The sequence below is a fragment of the Podarcis liolepis genome (genome assembly GCF_965112155.1).
Source record: "Podarcis liolepis genome assembly, chromosome: 2".
Classification (NCBI taxonomy): domain Eukaryota; kingdom Metazoa; phylum Chordata; class Lepidosauria; order Squamata; family Lacertidae; genus Podarcis; species Podarcis liolepis.
In genome coordinates this window covers 82,937,685-82,961,281 of record NC_139555.1, presented here as the reverse complement: position 1 = coordinate 82,961,281, position 23,597 = coordinate 82,937,685, and the positions used below count along the sequence as shown (strand labels likewise).

General features: G+C 41.9%; 3 protein-coding genes across 5 annotated transcripts in view; 2 read left to right on the top strand and 1 right to left on the bottom strand.

The window, feature by feature from the left end:
- Positions 1-1,611, top strand: part of DNAH12 (dynein axonemal heavy chain 12) — a 110,714-nt gene extending 109,103 nt beyond the window's left edge. For both annotated transcript variants that reach the window (XM_083489074.1, XM_083489073.1), the window contains one exon: positions 82-1,611. In XM_083489074.1, the coding sequence (XP_083345200.1) occupies positions 82-272 (191 nt within the window). In that variant the 3' untranslated portion in view covers positions 273-1,611. The remainder of the gene's footprint in view (positions 1-81) is intronic.
- On the top strand, positions 1,405-22,492 carry ASB14 (ankyrin repeat and SOCS box containing 14). The gene is made up of 12 exons (XM_083489341.1): positions 1,405-1,536; positions 2,617-2,846; positions 5,302-5,357; positions 5,991-6,122; positions 6,214-6,372; positions 7,533-7,778; positions 9,045-9,216; positions 10,569-11,112; positions 11,568-11,721; positions 13,529-13,712; positions 15,696-16,344; positions 16,526-22,492. The coding sequence occupies exons 2-10, from the start codon at positions 2,725-2,727 to the stop codon at positions 13,705-13,707; spliced, it is 1,764 nt and encodes a 587-aa protein (XP_083345467.1). The 5' UTR covers positions 1,405-1,536; positions 2,617-2,724; the 3' UTR covers positions 13,708-13,712; positions 15,696-16,344; positions 16,526-22,492.
- Positions 21,644-23,597, bottom strand: part of APPL1 (adaptor protein, phosphotyrosine interacting with PH domain and leucine zipper 1) — a 31,416-nt gene continuing 29,462 nt past the window's right edge. Inside the window, exons 22-23 of one of the 2 annotated variants that reach the window (XR_014522466.1) lie at positions 22,358-23,573; positions 21,644-21,994 (exon numbers count right to left, since the gene is read on the bottom strand). Coding sequence is in view for 1 of the 2 variants with exons in the window: in XM_083489311.1 (XP_083345437.1) it covers positions 23,424-23,573 (150 nt within the window). In the remaining variant the exon portion in view is untranslated. Of the gene's footprint in view, positions 23,574-23,597 lie in introns of both variants that reach the window. The other variant, XM_083489311.1, reaches the window with a different exon arrangement.

The window sequence follows — 23,597 nt, the reverse complement described above, 5'->3', positions numbered from 1 at the left end:
ACTGAAATTATTTATGCAATACAGTACTCTCAATATTTTTTAACAGAGCATGATAAAAATTGTTTTTTTTTCTCCTTACAGCAAAAAAAGCAGCCATAAAAAAATCAAATGCTTACATGTGTCCACTCTACAAGACAAGTGAACGTAAAGGAACCCTTTCGACCACTGGGCATTCTACTAACTTTGTCATTGCATTAATGCTATTAACTGATCAACCAGTCCAGCACTGGATTAAGCGAGGGGTTGCTCTGCTTTGCCAGCTGGATGACTAATGTTGAAAAACTCAGAATCAAAGCGTGACAAGACAGGGGATTTCTTCCCCTAAATGAAGAACTTTGTTACTGATGTAGTTTGATCATTTGAACTTCTAAATTGATTGCAGTATTTTGCAATTAAAAATTAAATGTGATTGTTGTTCCTTTGTAAAGTTACCAATGTATTCTCCTGTTCTTTTGTAACAATATTGTCAGTTGCTAGGATGAAATAATGGCTTACTTAATGTATCAACAAAGCATTTTGAGGCTGTTGAAGGATCACTTTCCTGTTGCTTACAGATGTTGGTTTTCCCCTTTCATCTCTTAATGTCCATTCAACTTGCCCAGAGCAGTAGTGTGGATTCAGAAGAAGTGGTGCAAGGCATCACATGAAAAGCAGAAAAAACAGGTGCACAGGGTGCTATTCAGAATAATAGCACTAGCAATTGCCTAGCATCCTGGAAGAAGAGAGTCTATGTAAGCAGTGCTAGTTACCCACTAGTGAGCACCTTCTGTGGTGCAGCATCTGCTGCCAGCAGCCAGTTACTCAAAGCTCAAGGAGAAACTGTGGGGAGAGTCTCTTTCCCACCCAGATGGTGGAGAAAGAATGGTAAACTAAAAAGTTGCAATGTGACATTGTAGTGGCCAGGATTAGTTATGCCTACTCTAGCACAGCGAACACAAAGATATGTAAATAAATTAGAACCTGTTGGAAATTTGTCCTAAGCATTTGTCTAACTAAAGTTAAGCACATTTACGCACTATTGATTTCAATGGTAATTGAGAACCCGTTGGTTTATCTTGCAATAAAATCAATGGGACTTTTAAAATCCTCAAATTTGGGTGCATCATGTCCCCAGGTTTATGAAAAGTGTAGATAATGATATGTTGTCTGATATTTATCAGTTTTTAATGCATTGTGTTTTTGAAGCTGTTTTAATTACATTCCCATGCATTTAAGATATTTCTGAGTGGGTACTATTGAGAAATGTATTTCCTTTAGCAATTCTTGAATTGTGATGGAAAATGTCTGGCCTTCTGATCTTTTTTTTCACATGTCAGGTTCATGTCTCTGAATTCTGCTAACCTTCGCGTAATCCTCATGGGGAAACTTGTGGGCATGCATAACAGAGTGTCTTATGGTCAGGTATTTATAGTAAGTTATTAATGGATATGGGCTATGCAAGAAGCAAAGGATCATTTTTCAATACATAAAACGTCACACTTCATTTTAACATTTGCTTAGAGTGTGAGGTCTTCTCTGTTTCAAATGTGGAAAAAGGTGAGGAGGATTTGTTCTTTTTCTTAAATCTTTTTAATGAAATTCTAAAAGCAACAATAAAAACTTTAAAGAGTATATATGTACTTCTGGCATTTTTTAAATCCTATTGCAACTGTAGTACTAAAAACCTCTACTTACCTGCATGCTTTGCTTTAAGCCAAAATTATTGATGGTAAAATGTTTGGTAGCTTAGTAGATAAATATTTTCTGTTTCAAACTGCCTCTAGCCACCTGCTTAGTTTGAAAATGTTTGTAATACTTTTTCAAATATCTATTTGGTATCCATGAATAGTAGAAACCAGAACCATCTTACCATAGGGAGTGTTGCCTGAACAGTAATAGAGAATAACATTTCAACGTATTTGCAATATGCATGGCAAATATTAGTGCTTTCATAAAGTAACCAGATCTGTATAACAGATGTAAATACTTGTCTGTCAATAAGAAAAAGCTCTGAAGCTATATGTTACTATACTTTATTTATGAAGTTAAATTCTGAGCAGTTTTACTCTGGATTTTTTTTGGGGGGGCGGGGGGTTGTTAATGGGTGCAATCCACTTTGTGTCCTACATGCCTTCCAGAGTACTTGAAGAAATTGCAAAGATGTCCCCAACATCTAATGTTATGAGAGAGGAAGAAAAACTTTTCTCTATCCACTTTCTCCATGCTATGCATAATTTTGTAAGCTGCTATTATGTCACCTCTTCTCTAAACTATTAAGTCCCAAATTGTGCAACCTTTCCTCGTAGGGGAGTTGCTCCAGGCTCCTGATCATTTTGATTGCCGTTTTCTGAACATTTTCCAACTCTACAATGACCTTTTTGAGGTGGGGCAAGAACACAACAGCTGTATGTCCCCCAATAGTTAAACAAGTATTGAGCAATGCAATAGTAAAGGTCAAGCATCGTATCTGATGTGATCCCTATTTTCCTACCATGGGAAAAATCTGACAGTGGGCAGGAAATCAAGTTGTTGCTTTTTAAAAAAAGAGATCAATTGAGACTTTTAAGTTAAGACATCTCTGCTTTTGTTTCAGCTCTATTTGTTTCTAATTCTATATATTTATTTCCACATATATAGCTACTAATGCTTCTGGAAGTGCAGAAGAAATAAAAGAATTAGAAATCGTCTTTGCAGCATAGAACAGCTATTTGATCCTACTTGTTTTCCAAGATATGTGGTTTTAGCATGTACAATACTACAGATATATATGATGATGTTGATGATGACATTCCAACTCAGTATGTCATTCAGCAAAGTTTGCAGGACATTCAGAAGAGTGAGAAAGAGGCTACAGCAAGAAATGACAGGTATGTATGTCCTTCTAGATATTGTTGAAACTTTTGAATGTGCGGCTTCAAAACATAGCACTGGATGCCAGCACTGGTGTAGCCAAGGGGAGGCAAGGGGAAAATGCTCCCCCTAAATTCATCAAAATCAATACAAATCTAACAAAAATCTTGACTACACCCATGCTGGAGGCTATAAACTCTTTCAATAGTGTTGTTATGGTGACATTCAGTGATTTTGCATAATAGTGTTATGTACATGGGTTTTTCTCCATTTTATGTATTTGTTTGAGTGTGAGTGGTTATCATGCTTTATGTTACGGCTAAAGAAGAACATAGTCATTTTAGTAATGATTCAGCCAAAGTGAAGCATTGTACATTCATTAGCCACACTTTTACGGTTCCTTTCCTCATAAGATTCAGAAGTCTTGTTCACCTGTTGCACTGGAAAGAGAGGCAGGCTGTCTCCATACAGCATCGTTATCATCAAAATCAGTTAATTAAGTTTCTCCTGACTTTCCTCTCAAAGTTGCCTAGGGTGGCAAACAACAAGGTAGTAAAACAAAACATTTTTTTAAAGTATTTAAAACATTTAGAAACAATCACATACAGACCCTCATAGCTTCAGCTGCAAGGTGTCTAAGGCTATGGGATGCCACCAGAGAAGGAGAGAGAGAGAGAGAGAGAGAGAGAGAGAGAGAGAATTTTAAGACTGGCAGTCGCATTAATGATGAATCCTATACAGTGGTGCCTCGCAAGACGAAATTAATTCGTTCCGCAATTCTCTTCGTCTTGCGGTTTTTTCGTCTTGCGATGCATGGTTTCCCATAGGAATGCATTGAAAATCAATTAATGCGTTCCTAGGGAAACCACCTTCAGACCAGGTCTTCCCACCCCTGGGTTTAAAAAACCCTGGGACAGCGGAGGACTTCCGCTGGCGAGCGGCATTTTAAAATCGCTCCGGACAGCGTCTAGCGAGTTTTTTGTCTTGCGAGGCATTCGTCTTGCGGGGCACTACTGTATTCTCCCAAAGTATGACCACTACTGAATGCTGCTATCAAAGGTACCATTGTGTGTCTTTGAAATGGCAGCCTTTCCCACACTGTTCCGAACCTCCTGTCAGAATTCTGGTGACACAGACAGCAAAGGGCTTTTAAATCCCATTTATTTCAGTGGGAGAATTAAGCCCCCCGGATGATCTATGCTGCTGCAACTCTTTAAGACAGGGGTCAGCAAACTTTTTCAGAAGGGGGCCAGTCCACTGTCCCTTCAGACCTTGTGGGGGGCCGGACTATATTTTTTTTGGTGGGGAGGAGGAATGATGCAAGAGGACCAAGAGCCCCGGTGGCTGCTTCCCTGTGTCTTGTGAGCGGCAGGGGCTGGCGGCAGCAACAGAGGGACGATGAGCGGCGTGCGAAAGGGCTCTGGAGAGGGGTTGCTTAAAATGGCAGCCGCTCGAGCGCTGCTGCTGCTGGCACCAACAAAGCCCAGCCCCCTTCCTCCTCTAGGCAAGGCGGGGAGAAGCCAAGAGGAGGGAGGGAGGAGGTGCCGCCAGCGCTGCCGTGTGAGGGAGAGGGATAGAACGCACGCACGTGCTGGTGATCCACGCAGCGATTTCCAGACCATCCGCGGACCGGATCCAGAAGGTAGTTGGGCCTGATCCAGCCCAAGGACCCACAGTGGCATAGCGTGGGTTGTCAGCACCCGGGGCAAGGCAAGTAATTTGCAGTGAGAGTGAGTGAGCCAGGTAGGGCCAGAGAGCTGCGAGTGCGAGCGCCCCCCCCAGATGTTGCGTCCGGTGTGGCCGGCCCCCCCTGCACCCCCCACGCTACGCCACTGCCTACCCATGCTTTAAGATATCTGAATGGGAGACCTACAGAGAACCATGAGTGAAATTAAATGTCACGCTATTATGAATGTTCTGTCTGCACAAACATTGCCGCTTGCCAGATTGAACAATCTTCTCTCTTCTCCAGATTGGCAAAGGCTGCTTGAGTCTTAACATGCTTTGGTGGAGTTGCCTGCAGCGTTCAGTAGCTCTTGGAAAGCACTGCCCATAGGCCATTGTTGAGCTTTAGGGGATCAAATATTTACACTTTGATTTTTCTTTTAATTTGCAAGCAGATATACTTCTGTGTGGCTAAATAAGTCCCCTAAATGTGCAGATATCATTACTTTATTTTTAGTGCTCTTGTTTTATTTCTAAACTGATAACTGACCATCCAAGCATGGTATTAGGGGGGATGATTCAACAAAAAATACAAGAAGAAACTGAGCCAGATCCAAACGCCTAGAGGGTAAAAAACAAACATATTAAATGTCTATTTGGAGTGATAACAAGTGAACATTGTCTCTTGTTTCTTTTCATGTTAGGGGGAGAAATATCCTGAAGGAGCAATGCTAGGAGGCTGTGCAACAAGAGGGAGAAATGAATAGTTTTGGCTGATTTTAATTATTATTTTTGGTTGTCTTTCAGCTTTAGTTTTGCTACAAGTACAGATTACAGGAAGATCATCACTGCCATTCGGACAGTTAAGTATCTGATTTGACTTCTTTGGGGAATTAAGTGGGATTCCGACACAAAGAGGAATACTTGATTTCCTTTATCTTGCACAGACTTTTAAAGAACTGGATTCATTAACTGATAATGAACCATCAAGTGACGCACATAGATGTGTGCAGTGCTTTTTTAAAAAAAAAATATGTCTGGGGTACTCTTATTTTGATTCAAGAAAATCACTATTTTATAGTTCAAATCAGGAAAAATACAGTAAATACAATGAAACTGGCCAATCACCGCACTAGATTCCAACTCCTGCTTCACACATTAAATGCTCGCTTCTGTCTGAGACACAGGGAACACCGTGACAGGAAATGAGGCCACCATCGGGGGTAGCAACGGAACTGTTGATTCACCATGGTATTCAATGGAACTGACGATTCACCGTGCTAGAGAAGAAACTTTAAAAAAAAAAAAAAGTTTCTTCTCCCGTTAGATTCACAAAATGTACCTCTGCATACCCCCCCCCCAAAAGCACTTGATGTGTGAAACTTCCCCCTTCACCATTTTAATTAGAGTTCATTAGGGTTAACAATGCTCATATATATCTTTGGACATAAAAAGCATGAAGAGTGCATTATTGTGACCTCTTTCACCCTTAACAGGTGAAGAAGAGGCTTTGCTTAAGTTAATGAGGTGTGGCTCTGCTTTTCGGGAAGCAGACCAGCAAGGGTGCCTTCCTTTACATGAAGCTGCAGCACAACCCAACAAGAATATTCTAGAAATAACTCTGAAAGGTAGAAGGATCTCCCCCCAGCTTTGTTCTCAAGTCAGTTTTGTATGCTCACTTGGTGCCAAAGCCATGTGTCTCTCCTGGTTATCTTTCAGCTTCACACCCCGTGGTGTGGCAACTGACAAACCTGAAAGGGGAAACACCTCTGTTTGTAGCAGTGGACAAATGTCTTGAGAAAAACGTCAAATTTCTCCTCATCAATGGTTTTAATCCTGATGTGAAAAATGAAGAAGGAGATTCTGCTTTAATTATCGGTAAATCAAATTGCACAGTTTCGTGTAGTGATTTTTTTTTGGATGCTTTTTGTGTGTTTTTAAATAATGTGAGTGTATCAAAACTTTTTCTCATTTTGAGAAAGACTCGGGGGACAATTGTCTATTTCAGTGCTGGTCAAATAGCAGACCTGAATTTGACTCATTTCATTCCATTGCCTTGTCTTACCTTTTCCCCTCTCTGAGCCGTGCTGGGACTAGGGGAGGAGTCCAAGCTCTAGACAGCGGTGGCAGGGTTGAGGTTTGTGACTGAGGGACAGCACTCAGATCACTTTGCCCTTTCTTATTTCCCCTTTTGTTTGCAGGGCATCTAGGTGTGCTGCAAAGCTCTGTGCCATGGAGACCCAGCCATACACCATTTTAAGTTGCCCAGAAGCCCTCTCTACCTTTATGAAAGGGCGTGCTTTGGATAGGAAGCTGCCATTGGCCCACCCAGAATTGTCAACACTGAGTTTCCTGAAACCCTGAAACTTTTATCAGACCCACCTGGAGGTGCCTGGGATTGAACCTGGGACCTTTTACAAATACAGTGGTACCTCGGGTTACATATGCTTCAGGTTACAGACTCCGATAACCCAGAAATAGTGCTTCAGGTTAAGAACTTTGCTTCAGGATGAGAACAGAAATTGTGCTCTGACGGCGTGGCGGCAGCAGGAGGCCCCATTAGCTAAAGTGGTGCTTCAGGTTAAGAACAGTTTCAGGTTAAGAACGGACCTCCAGAATGAATTAAGTACTTAACCCGAGGTACCACTGTAAACCATGTGTTTCTCCCCATACCTTGATCAGCTAAGATCAAGCGACGCCTGCTGCTTCCCTCTTTGGTTGCACCCCATTCAAAGGGAGGCCCACCATGAATCGGAAAGAGTTCGGGATGAGTTTCTTCAATCTCCGAAAAACCCTGCAAAAGTAGCAGAAGACTGTCAATATTAGTTGCATTTTGCTAAATTTGGGACTGAACACAAAGTCTGATTCTAAGTTTAGCCCCTTGCAGTGCTACGTGACCTTTATTGCTGCATATAAATAGCACGAGGCAGCCAAGCAATGGTTTCTCCTGTCTTGGTTTCACAAGAGAGGGAAGCTTTTGGATTTGATGTCTTTTTCATTAACCGTGTAAAATGCTGCTCTTTCTTAACATTTTACAGCAATTAAACACAATTCGTACGAAATTGTCTCCTTGCTGATACAATTTGGTGCCGATGTCAATCTCCAGTGTGTCAACAAGAGGACAGCTTTACATGAGGCGGCCAGGCTAGGCTTCAAAAACATGGTGGAGCTTTTGCTTTGGTCTAAAGCAGATCCGGATCCACGGAGTGCGTATGGACTCACCCCTTTAGCACTGGCAGCACAGAATGGGCATACAGAAATTCTGGAAATTCTATTGCGTAAAGGTGAGGACTTCTATACAATTACTTGGAAGTTCAGTGGTGCACCTGAGGTTAGTTTTTCTGGTAATTGCCAGAGCAGTCCTGTGATAGAATGCTGTTCTAACTAAGGGAACACAGGTATAGAAATTAAAATACTCTGTACGGAGTGGATGACAGAGATTTTTGTCCAGGCATATACATATAGTAGTACCTCGGGTTACATACACTTCGGGTTACATATGCTTCAGGTTACAGATTCCGCTAACCCAGAAATAGTTATTCAGGTTAAGAACTTTGCTTCAGGATGAGAACAGAAATCGTGCTCCGGCAGTGTGGCGGCAGCAGGAGGTCCCATTAGCTAAAGTGGTGCTTCAGGTTAAGAACAGTTTCAGGTTAAGAACAGACCTCCAGAACAAATTAAGTTCTTAACCCGAAGTACCACTGTATATGTTTTCTCTCTTGGTCTTTGAATGCTCATTCACAGCAGCCAACCCATAGTGATCTGTTGATAGCAAATCTGAAGGAGCCAATGCTGATGGAGAGGTGTATACACTGGGAATTTTGCAAAACTTTGCTGGATGAGCAAAGTAAGAAAGACCTTTGCTTAAATGTGCTCATTCATCATTCTCAGTTTGTATATCTGGCGAGCATCTCCAACACACATTTATGTTTTGTGTTCACCAATTCAGCTACTACAAAAAAGGAGCCAAGAGACGTAAAACATAAGGTAGATATTACATTACAGTGAGCATTGAAACATTGGAATGAAACTCAGTGTATATATTCAGGACATGATTGAAAGTTCAGAGACCACTGTGGCTCCTAAGTGCGGGAATTTTGTAGGCGGCCCATTCTGGGTGTGGTTGCATTTGCATTCTAGTTTGGGGATACTAGTGGCAAGTTGATTCTTTAGCTCCATCATACTTTCAGAACACAGATGTAAGGCATAAAGGACACAGAAAGGATGAATAAGGTTTTAGAGGCACCAGGAAGCAGAATGGGAACTGAGACTGTAGTAGCAATTTGATGTATGTGTGTGGATGTGCAAAAAGAGATCTGCTGGTTTGTGAATGTGTTACGCCACTTTTGCCTACAAGAGCCCTTATTCAGGACTGGTCCTGTTTCAGTGTAATACTGATCCCATATCTCAAAGTTGTTGCAAAAAACCCCAACTTATTCCAGCACAACTCTTTCTGATAGAACTAGAATTCACATTATAGCGGTCAGGGCTGCTATAATGCGGGTGCTAATTACTATTGCACTAAATCTCTGTTGCTCTTCCTCCCTTAGGTGCCAATGTTCTTTCCCAGGCATCTGATTGTGCATCCATATTATTTGAAGCTGCTGGAGGAGGAAATCCCGATTGTGTCTCTCTTCTACTAGAGTATGGAGCTGATGCTAATGTACCAAAGCATTCAGGTCACCTGCCCATTCACAGAGCTGCTTATAGAGGACACCTCTTGTGAGTTATCAAAGCCAACAGGTTATACAATTGGGATGGAGGTGGGTGGGCGGGGTTAGTGGAGTTAGTCATATGCCCGGGGCATGTCAACACTGCCTTACAGGTCGGCTCTCTTCCAAATCTGCCTTGTGACATAACTATTTGCGGGAGATGAGCAGGGCAATAATTTATCATATACTCGTCTGCAAGTTGGATGTAAACAACCTGATCAAAACCTGAAATGATGGTGATGATGATGATGATAAATAATTTTATTATTTATACCCCACCCAACTGGCTGGGTTTCCCCAGCCACTATTGGCAGCTTACAGCATATATAGTAATATATCAAACATTAAAAACTTCCTGATACAGGGCTGCCTTCAGATGTCTTCTAAAAGTTATGTAGTTCTGAAGGGAGAACGTTCCACAGGGAGAGTGCCACTACTGAGAAGGCCATCTGCCTGGTTCCCTGTAACTCTCTCTTCTTGCAGTGAGGGAACCAGCAAAAGGCCGTTGGAGCTGGACCTCTATGTCCAGGCTGAGCAATGGGGGTGGAGACGCTCCTTCAGGTATACTGGGCCAAAGCCATTTAGGGCTTTAAAGGTCAGCACCAACACTTTGATTTGGGCTCAAAAAAGTACTGGGAGCCAGTGAAGATACTTTAGGACTGGTGTTATGTGGTCCCAGCAGCCACTCCCAGTCACCAGTCTAGCTGCTGCATTCTGGATTAGTTGTAGTTTCCAAGTCACCTTCAAAGGTAGCCCCACATAGAGCACATTGCAGTAGTGCAAGCGGGAGATAACCAGAGCATGCACTGCTCTGGTGAGATAGTCCGTGGGCAGGTAGTGTCTCTGTGCAGTTCTCCATACAGGTTCTACACTTGCACAGAAGCCTTGTACAGAAGCTTTGAGGGCTAACTCAGTAAATGTTTTGGGTGCAAAGTTCCACCAATTCAACTGAAGTGCATTCCTGAGCAGACAAGATCAGCAACTTCCCACTCATTTCTTTTCTTACCACCAATACCACAGCAACATTTGTACCTTTCTCCTTTCCTTTTAGCTACAAACTAAACCAACCTTCCTCCCCACCCTCTTTTTCATATATTTCCTCAATTTGCAGTTTTATTTTGGATATATTTATGCATTTTCTTTTTCCTCTTGGGATCTTTGTCTGCCCATGTGCCTATGGCACCATGTTACATCTTTTGAAAAATGCAGAAGTTGTAGGAACAAACTCCCAACACATGCAGCTACAACCTCTCTTTTGCCTGAGTGAGGAGCAACAAATGACCTATTGTCGCCATTGTCAAAACTTCATCAAGCTGGAGCTATCTTGAAGAATATTTTGATTTGATTTGTTTTGCTCCCTAGAGTTGTACAGATCTTGGTTCCAGTGACGGACAGTGATGCCATCAAGGAGAGTGGGATCAGTCCAGTTCACTCTGCAGCTGCAGGCGGACACCCTCAGTGCCTTGAGTTCCTTCTCAAATCTGGATTTGATGCCAATTTTATGTTGCATCAGAGAATTCGCAAAGGCTATGACGACGAGAGGAGGTCAGCCTTGTATTTTGCTGTCTCTAATGGGGATATTGACTCCGTTCAGTTGCTCCTGGATGCTGGAGCCCTACCAAACCAAGACCCAGTTAACTGTCTCCAGCTGGCCTTGAGAATGGGCAACTACGAGCTCATTGGTATCCTGCTTCGCCATGGGGCCAATGTGAACTATTTCTGTAGGGTTAATACAACACATTTCCCATCAGCTCTGCAGTACACGTTGAAAGATGAAGTAATGTTAAGGATGTTGCTGAATTATGGGTACAATGTTCACCGCTGCTTCGATTGTCCTCATGGAGCCAGTGTGCATTCCCAGTACATATTTGAAGGGTGGACCTCAACTGTTATCAAAGACACAATGGTGAGTGCTTCTGATGGGAGGGAGGACTGCTTACATATGCACCATCTTCTGATTTGCCCCTACAACACCCATCAGGCCATTTCCCCCCAGCTGGACTCCAGAACTGTGAGTCTGCATATGAGTGGGAAGTTTTTTAAAAAGCAACAACTGGATATTGTCACAGTGGAAGAAATAAGCACCATCTGCTGACCCTGTGTATTAGCATTTCAAGGCAAATAGGGAGCCTGATATATGGGAATGCTACCCTTAAGATGGCACTCCTTAGAGTAAATGGCTAGTACTTGGTTATCCTGTTTGCAAATGGTGTTATTTTTTGTGAACTGAATTTGCTCTATGGCTGGTTCGCTTTTCTGCAGTTTTGGCCAAGGCTTTACTGGGTTGAGTCCTCTGGGGGACTTTAATAATGCAAAATGCTGAATGAACTGGTCTCAAATGCTCTTATTTTTCTCTCTCAGTTCTGTGAGGTGATAACAGTAGCGTGGTTAAAGCACCTGTCTGGGAAAGTGGTCCGTGTGATGCTAGATTATGTTGATCATGTCAAGATCTGCTCTAAGCTTCAAGTTGTACTTCAAGAACAGAAACTCTGGCCAGAAATCCATGAAATTTTGAGTAAGTGTCAAATACATTTTAGCATCTCAAGAAATGTGATATTCAAATACGAGGGACAGAGCACGTTGTAGCCCTCCAATTACCGGTTGCATCACATTTGAGGGTGCAAACTTGTGGTCCCTGCAAGGGCCTCCCAGAATTCCTTGATCAGACCTATTCTTCCAACATTCAAGGCATAGGAGCCCCAACACTGGAACCTCCCTTTGTGCACCAACCTTGGTCCAACCAATGCCAGTGCTCTGAAGTCAGCAGCCTCCAAAGGGATGTGGCAGGCAGTGGTTGGAGCCAATGGGAGGAAATGCTACATGTAATGGCAAGGTTGGGTAGGGATGTAGCAGTGCAACGTTTGTATTTCATTCACCACCACCCTTAGAAGCTTAAAATATCATTAAAACAATTGCTGGATATGGGTACAAAGATCCACCAGGGTTGGTTTTGATAAATGTGACGCAAAGCCACAGTACTCAGTGTAATTGTTGTGGGTCATACTGACATCACCCATGTCTCTATGAAGTCACCTAGACTGCCTATAATAAACCCTTCACTGTATTGTAAGGAGATACAGACATTTACGCTTGTGTTATCCAGACCTCTGGATAGAAGATGACTTGTCAGCATGGTGCACGTCAAGGTAAGCCGGGAGCAAACTTGGCTACAGATCGTGCTTAAGGAGGAAAGCGTTTAACCACAATCCTGCATTCATTCACGTTAATCCAAACCTTTGCTTAGCTGCTGAACCACACTAAGCTAAAAGGACTAGGGAGGATCCAAAGTGTTGTGATCTCTTTCTCAGCAGCCACCAACTTCATGTTAAGCCATGGTTTGGCTTAGCATTATGTGCAAATGTCGACATTGTGGCCCAACAACCTCTCCAACTGACTGAGCAGAGCAGAAAAATCCTAAGGGTGCATCATTTCTAAGCCCCTTTGTGCCAGCCAGGACAAAAAGAGTGGATATGGGATGATTTTCTGTTTTCTATCTTGCCTATTTGGCTTTAAAGGGGGGGCGGGAATCCTTCCACTGAGAAGGAAAATAACTTTGCAAGTTCCCAGGTTGGCACACTTTTTTGGCCTATCTAGGGGGATGGTGGGGGAACAAGGGGGCTTGGGACTCAGCAAATCCAAAATATCCCCAGCACGCTGCCAATGGATCACTAATGCACTGCATGAGTGATACAGTAAGGTGTGTATTCAAATGCTGAGTACATGATTTATATCCTACTCAGCACACTGTGTATTTGCAAGAGTCAATCCACAATGGGATGGCTGAGCTGACACCTGCTTTTCTGCTTTGATTGATCAAGGCACTGGACCAGTTGTCACAGCTCACAGTTTGCAAAGGTTACACTAGGACGGAGGCTACACATGACCAAAATAAAGCTTGATGTAATAAAAGTATTAGCCTTTTTTATATCACACTTTGCAGTGTTCAAAGTGTTTCCTGTTACTTCTCAATTCAGCCTGAGAGCTTTTTCCTATCCATGCATAACAATCTGTTTACTCAAGTGTAATTCACACTGTGTTCAATGGCCCTTACTCCTTGGTAAGTAGGCATAGGTTTGCAACTTGAGAGTATTACAGTTCTTCCTATCTTGAGAGCCATTTATCTCATCAGATGTTCTTCACAACTCTGGGAAGCAAATAAGTCACTCCTTTTTTAAAAATAGGAAAGACAGTGATTTATGCAAGGTTGTGCTTATAGATATCATTGGCTGTCCTGTGATTTAATCCTGGGTACCAAACTCCCACCAAATCAAGAAGTTTCAAAAGCAGGCCTAACGATGAATGCATGTTCTCTCCTCCTCCAGCAAACACCCGTTCTCTGCAACATCTTTGTCGTCTGAAAATCCGCAAGTGCTTAGGACGCTTGCGTCTACGCTGCCCTGTCTTCCTTACATTTCTGCGATTACCAAACCGTTTGAAAGACTACATTCTCTATAAGGAATATGATCTCTATGGACAAGGAAACCTGAAAGGAATTTACTAATGCAGGTATATATATAGTCGTATTTGGAGGGGGTCCTATACGTAATTCTGTGCATGTTTAAGTTGTAGCTATTGGAGTCCTTCTGTTTGTGAAAGAGTTGATTTAGCCCAAGTGTGTGGCAGCACAGAGACCACAAAGAACAAAGTTTAAGTAATGCAAAGTACTGCAATTTCTTCCCCTTTTACATCTCTGGATGTCAAACATCCCTAGGTATAGGGACTGATCCACTCATTCTTTGCAAATTACATATAAAGCAGATGGATTAATAAAACCCCAATCACATCAGGAGGGACATGGTTTCAGTTTCTCCAATCTTAACCACACTAAAATAAAATAAAATAAAAATTATATATAAGCTCTTACAAACAATAAGCGCATGTTTGTTGTTCTATTGGAAATAAATAAAGACATTATTCCAGCTGTTAACTTTTTTTATTAAGTACAATAAATGATCTCTGACTATATTAAATATATGAATAAGATTCCTGAATGACTGACAGACTTAAAATACATTTGACAAAATTTCAGGATCTTTTTAATTTTTTTGGATAACATGATGATGGTGATGACCTTTTAGGGAGCAATTGCAAACAAAATATATTTTACATAATCAATACAGAAAACCATCTTCTAAAATTGACTGGACTTTGCCAAGGTCCTTCCCAGATAGGTTTATTAGTATCTAGATTTCAGTCTGCAGTTGACAATACCAAGTTGACAATCACTGGATATTATTAACAAGTATTCAGGGAAACTGTATTAGATTCTTAAAACATTGCAAAAAATCACAATCACTAGAACAGAACCAAACCATTACATTACTGTAAGAATTTGACCATCCACTACATTATAAAAGTCACCCATAATAATTATACAAGCTGCTTTGCTTGCATATAAACCTCACTATAGATCATTGTTCCTTCAGTTGTGTGCTGGTTTATTCTTTCTACCCGCTTACAGCACATGATCTTAGTCTACTGGTTGCAAATTCAATTTTGCAGAGCGAGGAGTACTCACATAAGGATCTTTAAAAAAGAGAAGTCCAGAACTAGTAATTTAAAAATTAATCTTCACCAAACTTGGGTGTTAGTGCTTTTTTTTTGGCAGAGAACACAAGTGAGAATGCTGATCTGATTTTTTTTTTACCCTCAGATTCACATGCAAACAATTAAAAGGAATGCATTTCAATTACAGCATGTTAGGGAAGAGAGGGACATGCAAAAATATTTTTTGTTTTGCTATATTTCTGGATAACACAGAAAAGCACATCTTAGGAAGCTCACTTCTCACAAACATTTAATAATCTTCCTTTCTTCAATTTTGGCCTTGAAACATTGATCATTCTAGTTTACAAAAGTGAAGTATAAAAGATATAATAAAGCAATTGTGCTCACTGTGGAGTTTAGCTGTTCTGCTCCTTGACAGCCCAATCCTATGCTCCTTGACAGCCCAATCCTATGCTTTTTTACTCAAAATTAAGTCCCACTTGAAATGTGATAGCTTACTCAAAGACCTAATCTGACAATGGGGGGTGGAACTGTATCACTCTTTATTTCAAAAATAAAAGGGTAAGCTTCATGACATTACCTTACACACTAGAATCTTCCAATATGAACATGTTCTGGGTAGGAAACCTCATTTTTAACATACAATTTGAAGTGTGGCACTGGTGAGTTATGCACTATGACCATACTGACCAAATTGCCAGTTTTAGATACAGCGATCGTATCCATTGGTAAAACTAATGCAATAAATAGAATGAATTTGCACAGTGATCAGATTTTTTTTCATGCCAGCTAGCATCCAAAGGCAAGAAATGCGTAAAAATTCAAGCAACTAGGTTTCTGTGCTCTTTCTCCTGGCCAGTCCAGTTCCTGCCTTTTGTCTAGCCAATTGTGCTCTTAGTCTCCATTTGTTTCTCAAAAATTGTAAAAATAAAATACAGTAGTCAGTAATGTGTTGTTTTTTTGCCCACTATCCATCTCTAGAAGCAGAACCAGTGGATATGCTCTCAGTTCCATGGCTGAAGGATCTTATGCATGCTTCCGTTCTCCCCAAATATTCCTCACTGCTTGCACTCTGGAAGCTCCAGGAAGAAAAGGCACAACCGATTCTTGGCCTGGACATGTGTGATTCTCAGGAGTGCTTCATTTATTAGTGTCACACCCTTGGGCCTTGCCACCTCAGCCAGATCTACTGTTATAGGACCCAGTATTACAAGAAGAACCAGGGCGGTTGAGACACAGCATGGTGCTTGAGCAGCAACGTTTAAGTCTAAATGACATCTCAATGTGGAACCCATTGTGGAACCTTCACAAAATTATTTTGGTCTTACAGCATCATCCTATTGAGTCACTGAAGTCTATGCCTCTCCTGCTCCTGTCCTTCCAGGTAGTGTTCTTAGTTGCAATCACACTGGATTCAGAGCTAAGTGCTCTTTCTTTAGCAAGATATCTGTGCTTTTTCATAAGGACAGTGTGATATAAAGAGTTGTTCCTTCTTTTGTGCCAAAGGTTAACACTAGCTTCCATGGTAAGCACTGTCAACTTTTTGCCCTGATCTTGTTCATTCCCTTGGTGTGAGAAAGGCGATAATGTACCCTTTTAATGCCCTCCTCACATCAACAGAATGATAACAGTGGAATTTGCTGCCCAGGAGTGTGGTGGAGTCTCCTTCTCTGGAGGTCTTTAAGCAGAGGCTTGACAACCATATGTCAGGAATGCTCTGATGGTGTTTCCTGCTTGGCAGGGGGTTGGACTCGATGGCCCTTGTGGTCTCTTCCAACTCTATGATTCTATGATTCTATGATAAACTTTAGACAAAGCCTCTTTTGTGTCTTTTCATCCTACAACCTTTAGTTAAAAGGTGCCATCCGCTATCATAGCATGTTGGCTTATAACAGCATTTATTTCATCCTATGAAGCATTAAAGTTACCTGTACCAAGAAACATTATGGTTCATTTAAGTAAATTTAAGACAACCACAACAGCCTTCCCTACAAATGAATCTATTTTGAGACCCGAGTGATGGGTTGATCTTTACCAAATGCAGTCACAAAGCATTATAAAATTGTTACTTATGTCTTAGGAGGCACGTGATATGTCTTGAAGACATAGACAGCATGCTTTCCCCACCTTAATATTGCCTGCTTTTGTGCATCCCACTTGCTGGACTATCATTATGTTAGATTATATGTTGGGGTAAGGGCAGCTGTCAGTCAGCATTATCTTCAAATGAATTTTCTTTTAATGTATTGTTATCTGTAACTTGTAATTTGTTTTACAATTTCTACTTTTTAACATGTTCTTCAAATTTTATGCTTATTTCTGTTTGATATATAACTGTGATGGGGAAGCAGATATGGTAGCAATGCAGATTGTGTTACAGCGGTACCTCAGTTCTCAATGCCTTTGAAGTCAAACATTTCGGAATTCAAATGCCAAAAACCCAGAAGTAAATGCCTCGGTTTTCGAACGTGCCTTGGAACTTGAACAGGAAACGCAGCTTCCGTTTTGAGTTTTCCATATTGAGGGTTGCGTTTTGAGGCTTCCGCTTTCAGTTTTCGAACTTTTTGGAACTTGAATTATGTTAGAAAACCAAGGTACCACTGCATTTCTATTTTCATGTATCTTTGTGTCCTGGTCATATCATGAAAGAGGCTGGCTAGGACAGAGTGAGCAGAGCAACCTACTTTCTTGAATCTGATGCATTTCCTGCCTTTCTCACTTGAGGGATGATTACCCAAGAGAAAAACCTTTCAGGTTAGACCAGTGGCCCCTTTTCTAGCAAGTTGTGGGACATGTACACACCACATAAACCAGATACTTGCAAATTCATGGTTAGCTGTCTAGACTTTGACAATGGGAATTCCACTATTACGCAGGTATAAACGTACTCTCCCTTAATGTTTCGAACATACAGATTATATATGGGAACAATTGACAGGTTTCAGTTCCACAAAGAGCATTAAGCCCTTTGAGATCAATATTTAACAGGAAGATAAAAAATAACTGGTTATATAAATGAGAAAATTTGGTATTATACACATTATAATACAGTGATTTAACATACATGTATACACACACATATACATATCCAAATTGCAGGTGACAACTGCTAGAGGTTAGCTTGAAACATGAAAACAATGCAACCCATCTGTCAGATGAAGTAAACTGGTTATATCAAATTTTATATTTTCTGGGAGCACTGTTAAATATGGCTCTAAGGGCTCAAAAAAGTGGTATAATTTAATATAGATTTGCCAGCTGAGCTGCCCAAAAATATGAAAACTTAATTAAAATTAGTCTACCTTACAATGAAGAGAACTACGAACTATATGGGTGACATTCCCTCAATCTTATTCTAAGGGAGACAGAAGAAGATGGCACTGCTGCTCAATGGGCTCCTGCAGTCCATTCAGTTTACTGGAGTGATATCCCTCTCCTTCAGATAGCTTAGAACAGAAACACCCCCAATGTGTATGAAAAAGCTTCTTAACACACATTACAATGAAGTGTTATAAAGGCCAAAATGAACCCCCCCCCCAGCTCTCTGGAGAAGGGTGGAAAAGGTCTGGCGTATTCTGAAAGGTCCTGAATATTGGCTACTGCACTTTCTTTTGCTACAGAAGACCTAAATTCTCCTTTGGGTTTACTTTTCCCCAAAGTTAGGTGTTCTTAGTAACTGAAAACCTGCTGGGGTTGAAAGAAGTGATGCATAGATTTTGCAATGTTTGAGAAGAACATTGGTTTCGTCTCTCACCTTGTTTCTAAAACGTTACTAAATATATTTTGTTGATTTCTTTTAAGAAGTGATTTAGATAAAAGGCAGACCACATGAGAAAGTGGTGAATCAACAGGTTGAAATTGATTTCTTTATGTTATCTACTCACAATTTGAATTGGTTGCCGATGCCATGAATGGGTTGGGTATTATCTCGTCATGTGACAGAGGCAGGAGAGCATTTAGCAAGGGCTCCTTCCCACTCAGCGGCAAGTGCCTCAGGAGCGGCCAAGCACCAGCCAGGGAGCTGGGAGGGGGCCCTTGAGGGAAGGGCCAAGGAGGGGCGCAAGCTGCTCTGTAGTGACGGAAAAAAGCCTGGCAGGGAGGCGGGCAGAGGCAGCAGCACTCAAAAGCTGAAGTTTCACTTGCACATCAAGACACTGACAGATGATGTGGATTACAAAGCCACTGACATTTGCTGACTGTGTTGGCGATGAACTGCCTTTAGGATGGGAAACTGTTTATGATCAACAGACTGGTGTTTATTACATGGACCATATCCATCTGAACCAGACCAGGAGGAGAAATGAAGGAAAACAGAAATCAGGCCTGAGAACTGAGGTCATTGTCAAGAGAATGGCCAAGATCTCCTCAGGTGAGGGTGAAACAGGGAGGGAGGGAAAGTAAACAGCCCCTGAAAACATCACCACACTCTGGAAGAACTTGTTGGCAAACCCCCTGCACGGAACTGTATCTGCATGAAGACCAATGCCTGCCATTGTCTACCTGGGACATCTCCTCTCCAAACCCCACCTGCAGGCGAGAGAAGGATCTTTGGTGGTAAGATGGGTGTCCTTAGTCTCTTGCCTCCAGTTATGTGCATTTCTGACTGGTATCTTTGCCTTGATGATGTGCATTGTATTGACAGCCAGTGTGAACTGGGAGTGTGGCGTGTAGAAAACATCAAGGGAACCAGCTCTGGAAATGTCTTGACAACCCTGCAAGGAGCTCAAGGAGCACCTCCAAGCGATGATGTTGGCCCTTCAATCCCATGGTTTTCTGATAAACAAGGAGAAGAGCTGTCTTGAGCCATCACAGCAGCTTATCCATCTGGAAGCCAAGCTGGACACAGTCAAAGGTTTGGTGGCTCTGTCTCCAGAGTGCACCAACAAGATCAGAGCAGCAGCATCTCTGCTGAAATCTACCAAGGAAATTGATATCAAGCATCTATCGATAATCCTGAGCCTCTGTATGTCAGCTTCTCAGATCATGCCCATCACCTACAATGGTTTCTGCTTCCTCATCAATGCACAATCACTCACAAGCATTGCAATGTGCTCAAGTTACCTCCGCTGGTCAGGCTGCCATTGAGATGGTGGACGGCAGAATCCAATCTACAGAACGGAACTCCCATTCTGTGATCACCACAGATGCCAGTTTTCAGGGTTTGGGAACTCATTATCAAGGTCACTTTGTACAGAAATGCTGGTCACCACAAAATCAGAAGCACTCCATAAATTGGTTGGAGCGAAGAGCTTCCAGGCTGGCGATGTTTCATTTTGCACATCAACCATGTGCTGCTGCACAAAGACAATTCCACCACAAAATCACACATTTGCAGGCAGGGTGGGACACGATTGATTTCTCTGCAAAAAGAATCATTGCTCCTCTTCAACTGGGGGGGGGGGGGACGACCCTTAGTCTTGCGGGAGACAGCACTTTACAGGCAGATTGGCTGAGTCGCTCCCATCTCAATCCGGGGAAGTGGATGCTCAACAGGCAAGTCTTCCACCTGATTCAGGAGTATCTAGGTCCATGTCAAGTGGATCTGTTTGCAATAAAGTTTCATGTTATTTTTCCTGGTTCAAAGACAGTCAAGCGGAAGCATGGGATGCCTTGATGGTACCTTGACCAAAATGTCTCCTATATACCTTTTCCCCCACAGTCAATTTTGCAACGTGTTCTCCAAAAGATCAGAATAGAAAGAGATCATCCTGGTGGCCCCTTTCTGGCCCTGCAGGCCTTGGAAGTTGGAGCTCCAAGAGCTAGCCATCTCACCTCCTTGCCATCTTCTGGTGTTGTCCTACCTACTGCAGCAAGGACCCTTGTTCCATCCAAATCCACAGTGGCTATGTTTGACTGCATGACATTTGAATGCAGCCGTCTGAAACATCAAGGGTTGGATACAGCTGTCATCTTCACCATTTTGGCCTCATGCAGACCTTCCACTGTGTAGATATATCAGGCAACCTGGACCAATTTATCAACTTGGTGTTTCTACAGTGAAGCTGTGTCCACATAAGAGGTGCAGTTCTGGACATTTCCGGAACTGAAGCTCTATGTGAACTATGTTACACTTTCAATGCATGGGCTACAGAATGGTTTGAAACCAAATGCTCTAAAAAGGCAAGTTTCAGTTTTGTGCACTACAGGTCGTGCCCCCATTTCACAAATTTGCAAAACTCATTAGTTAAACGCTTTTTGAGGGGGGCATTTCTGCAAAATCCATTAGTAGCACATTGTTTTCCTTCCTGGAGTTTGCATATGGTGCTGGCAACACTGCAGAAACCACCGTTTGAAACTTTGTGCAAGATATCTGTAAAGCATCTATCCTTTAAGGTTCTCTTCCCCGTGGCCATTATGTCTGCATGTCGAGCGTCTGAGTTGTCTGTATTATTGGTAGCTAAATATCTGTGCACCTTTCACAAAGACAAAGGGGTTCTAACAGATCCTTCCTTTTTACGGAAGGTCCTTTCCCACTTTCATGTCCAGCAAGAGTTGGTTGGTGCTACCTATCTTTTGTCCAGATCCAAAACATCTGAGAGAGAAAACGTGGCACAACTTTGATGTTTGCCCTACACTGGAGGTGTCTATTGAAAGGACATTAGAATCACTGACTCCTTGTTCATATCCTTTCAACTATGGGTATAAAGGTTGCTCCTTCTACCTTTGAAAGGTGGAGCAGGGCTTGCACACCTCTAGCGTGCGAGTCACTCAAGTTGCCTCAGCCATTGCACATATTGGCTCATTCCACTAGATCATGGGTAGGCAAACTAAGGCCCAGGGGCTGGATGCGGCCCAATCGCCTTCTAAATCTGGCCCGCAGACAGTCCGGGAATAAGTGTGTTTTACATGAGTAGATGTGTCCTTTTATCTAAGATGTATCTCTGGGTTATTTGTGGGGCCTGCCTGGTGTTTGTTCTTCCCCCCCCAAAAAAATATAGTTCGGCACCCCACAAGGTCTGAGGGACAGTGGACAGGCCCCCTGCTGAAAAAGTTTGCTGACCCCTGCACTAGATCAGCAGCAACTTCAGCTGTGTTTATAGTTAATGCTCCTTTATTAAAGATCTGTAAAGCAGCTACTTGGTCCTCACCAAGTATATTCACCAGGCATTACAAAAGGGACCTGTCTGCTTTGGCTGACACTATCTTTGGGCACGCAGTCCTTCAACAGGTGCTTTAGTCACTGTAACTGCAGTTGGGACCCGCCCTAATTAGGAAAGCTGTGATACGTTCATCCCATTCATGGCATCAGCAACTGAATCAAACAGAACAATTGGTCTTATCTGAAGAGTAGATTTGATAGGCTACTGTTGACATGAATGGGACCTCTCCCTGGAGTAGACTGCAGTGATATTGATAATTTGGTTAGTTGCTGCATTGTTTTCAACATATGTTTATTTAAAGTTTACATATTGAGCCAGGAGAGAGGCAGACATATGTAGAGAATTTTCATTCCTACTGTCAGTTCAATACCTGTTGAGAATTCGGCGAATCCTATAAAACTGAGGAATGACCGCACCTGCCTCCCAGGGCTCTTTGCCTTCCTGCCTCCGTCACACGATAAGATAATACCCAACTCATTCAAGTCATCAGCAACCTATCAAGTCTGCTCTTCAGGTAAGACCAACTGTTCTTTTTGCAAAAACTAAAGGATCTGACTATTGTAAAAACAGATGCACTGTTTTGTATTAATAGTATTACTTTGCTGGAGGAAAAGGCCAATGCACGTTTGATATAACTAAACTTGTCATGCACTTGCAATTAAAAATGATCAAGAAGAAGAGGGTCAGCATAATTTTCCTCAGTAATTCAGCAGGTTTACTGTAAATGCACTTATGCTGTATGTGGAATTGTTCAGTAAGTCTTGCTAAACGGTATTTAGAGAAATTGTGCAAATATGGGCATGGATCACAGAATCAGTTTTATCTGAAATAATAGTTGGCAATGTCTCCATACAAATTGTTCTTCTCATCTGTTACAAAACGTATTCGTACGTTGCCAAAACACATAGTGCGATTGCAGCCTAACTTCTAATATGTGCTTTAATGTCTCTGACACCCTCCACACCAAAGTGCTCTGAAGTATAATGCAGAATAGCCAAGGGCAGTACCACCAAGTACATTCTCAAGTAAAAATAGCATTGCAGCATTACCAGTTTTCCTGAACTTTTCTCTGCTGGCAATTCATTTTCAGACATGTTTAAACTACAAGCAAGCACTCTGTTTCTGTTCTCAGTAATCTTTGGGAATCAAAATGAACTTTGAAAAAATAAGGACTAACAAATTTATTATAGCAGAGCCCTTCTCAGACTACACTCCACTTCATAATATTAAATTTGTTAAGTCTTTAAAAGAGTCAAAGGACTCTGTTTTTGCCACAACACACCAAATGGTTATCCAATGCAGGTTGAAAGTGAAGACAAAAGCTTTTGTCCATTATGCTTACCTTATACCATTTTTTCCTCATGAAATTATCTGCACAGCAAGGCAAGTGAAGAAGAAAAAAAGATCCATATATAGCCATGTATACTTCTGCTAAGTTTCACCATGGTACCTTATGATATGGAAGAAAGTCCATATTCACATTAAGCTGGCTGTTTAAGAAAAATCAAAGCACAATGGAGTTTCATCTAATAAAGCAAACCCACCACCTTTGTTTCTCCGACTTTCCATGTCAGACAACAGGTCCGAAGACTTGCACACCAGAGTCACTTCATGCTTCAGATTCTCGTTTCTTCTTTCCATCTTCTCCCAAATCACTGTCTTCTGACTGACTACTGCTAAGGACTACAAATTGTCCCTCCCCAGTGCTCTGGTTGGATCTACTAGAAGCAGCTATTAGCCGGCTTTGCTCTTCCAAATCCTGAAAGAAAGCATTCAGTTTTAA

Excerpts from the sequence above, each read along its gene's own strand:
- ASB14 (XM_083489341.1), top strand. The coding sequence starts at position 2,725 with ATGTACAATACTACAGATATATATGATGATGTTGATGATGACATTCCA. Across the intron at positions 6,373-7,532 it reads AGATTCTGCTTTAATTATCG|CAATTAAACACAATTCGTAC; the intron begins GTAAATCAAATT and ends AACATTTTACAG. Across the intron at positions 9,217-10,568 it reads GCTTATAGAGGACACCTCTT|AGTTGTACAGATCTTGGTTC; the intron begins GTGAGTTATCAA and ends TTTGCTCCCTAG.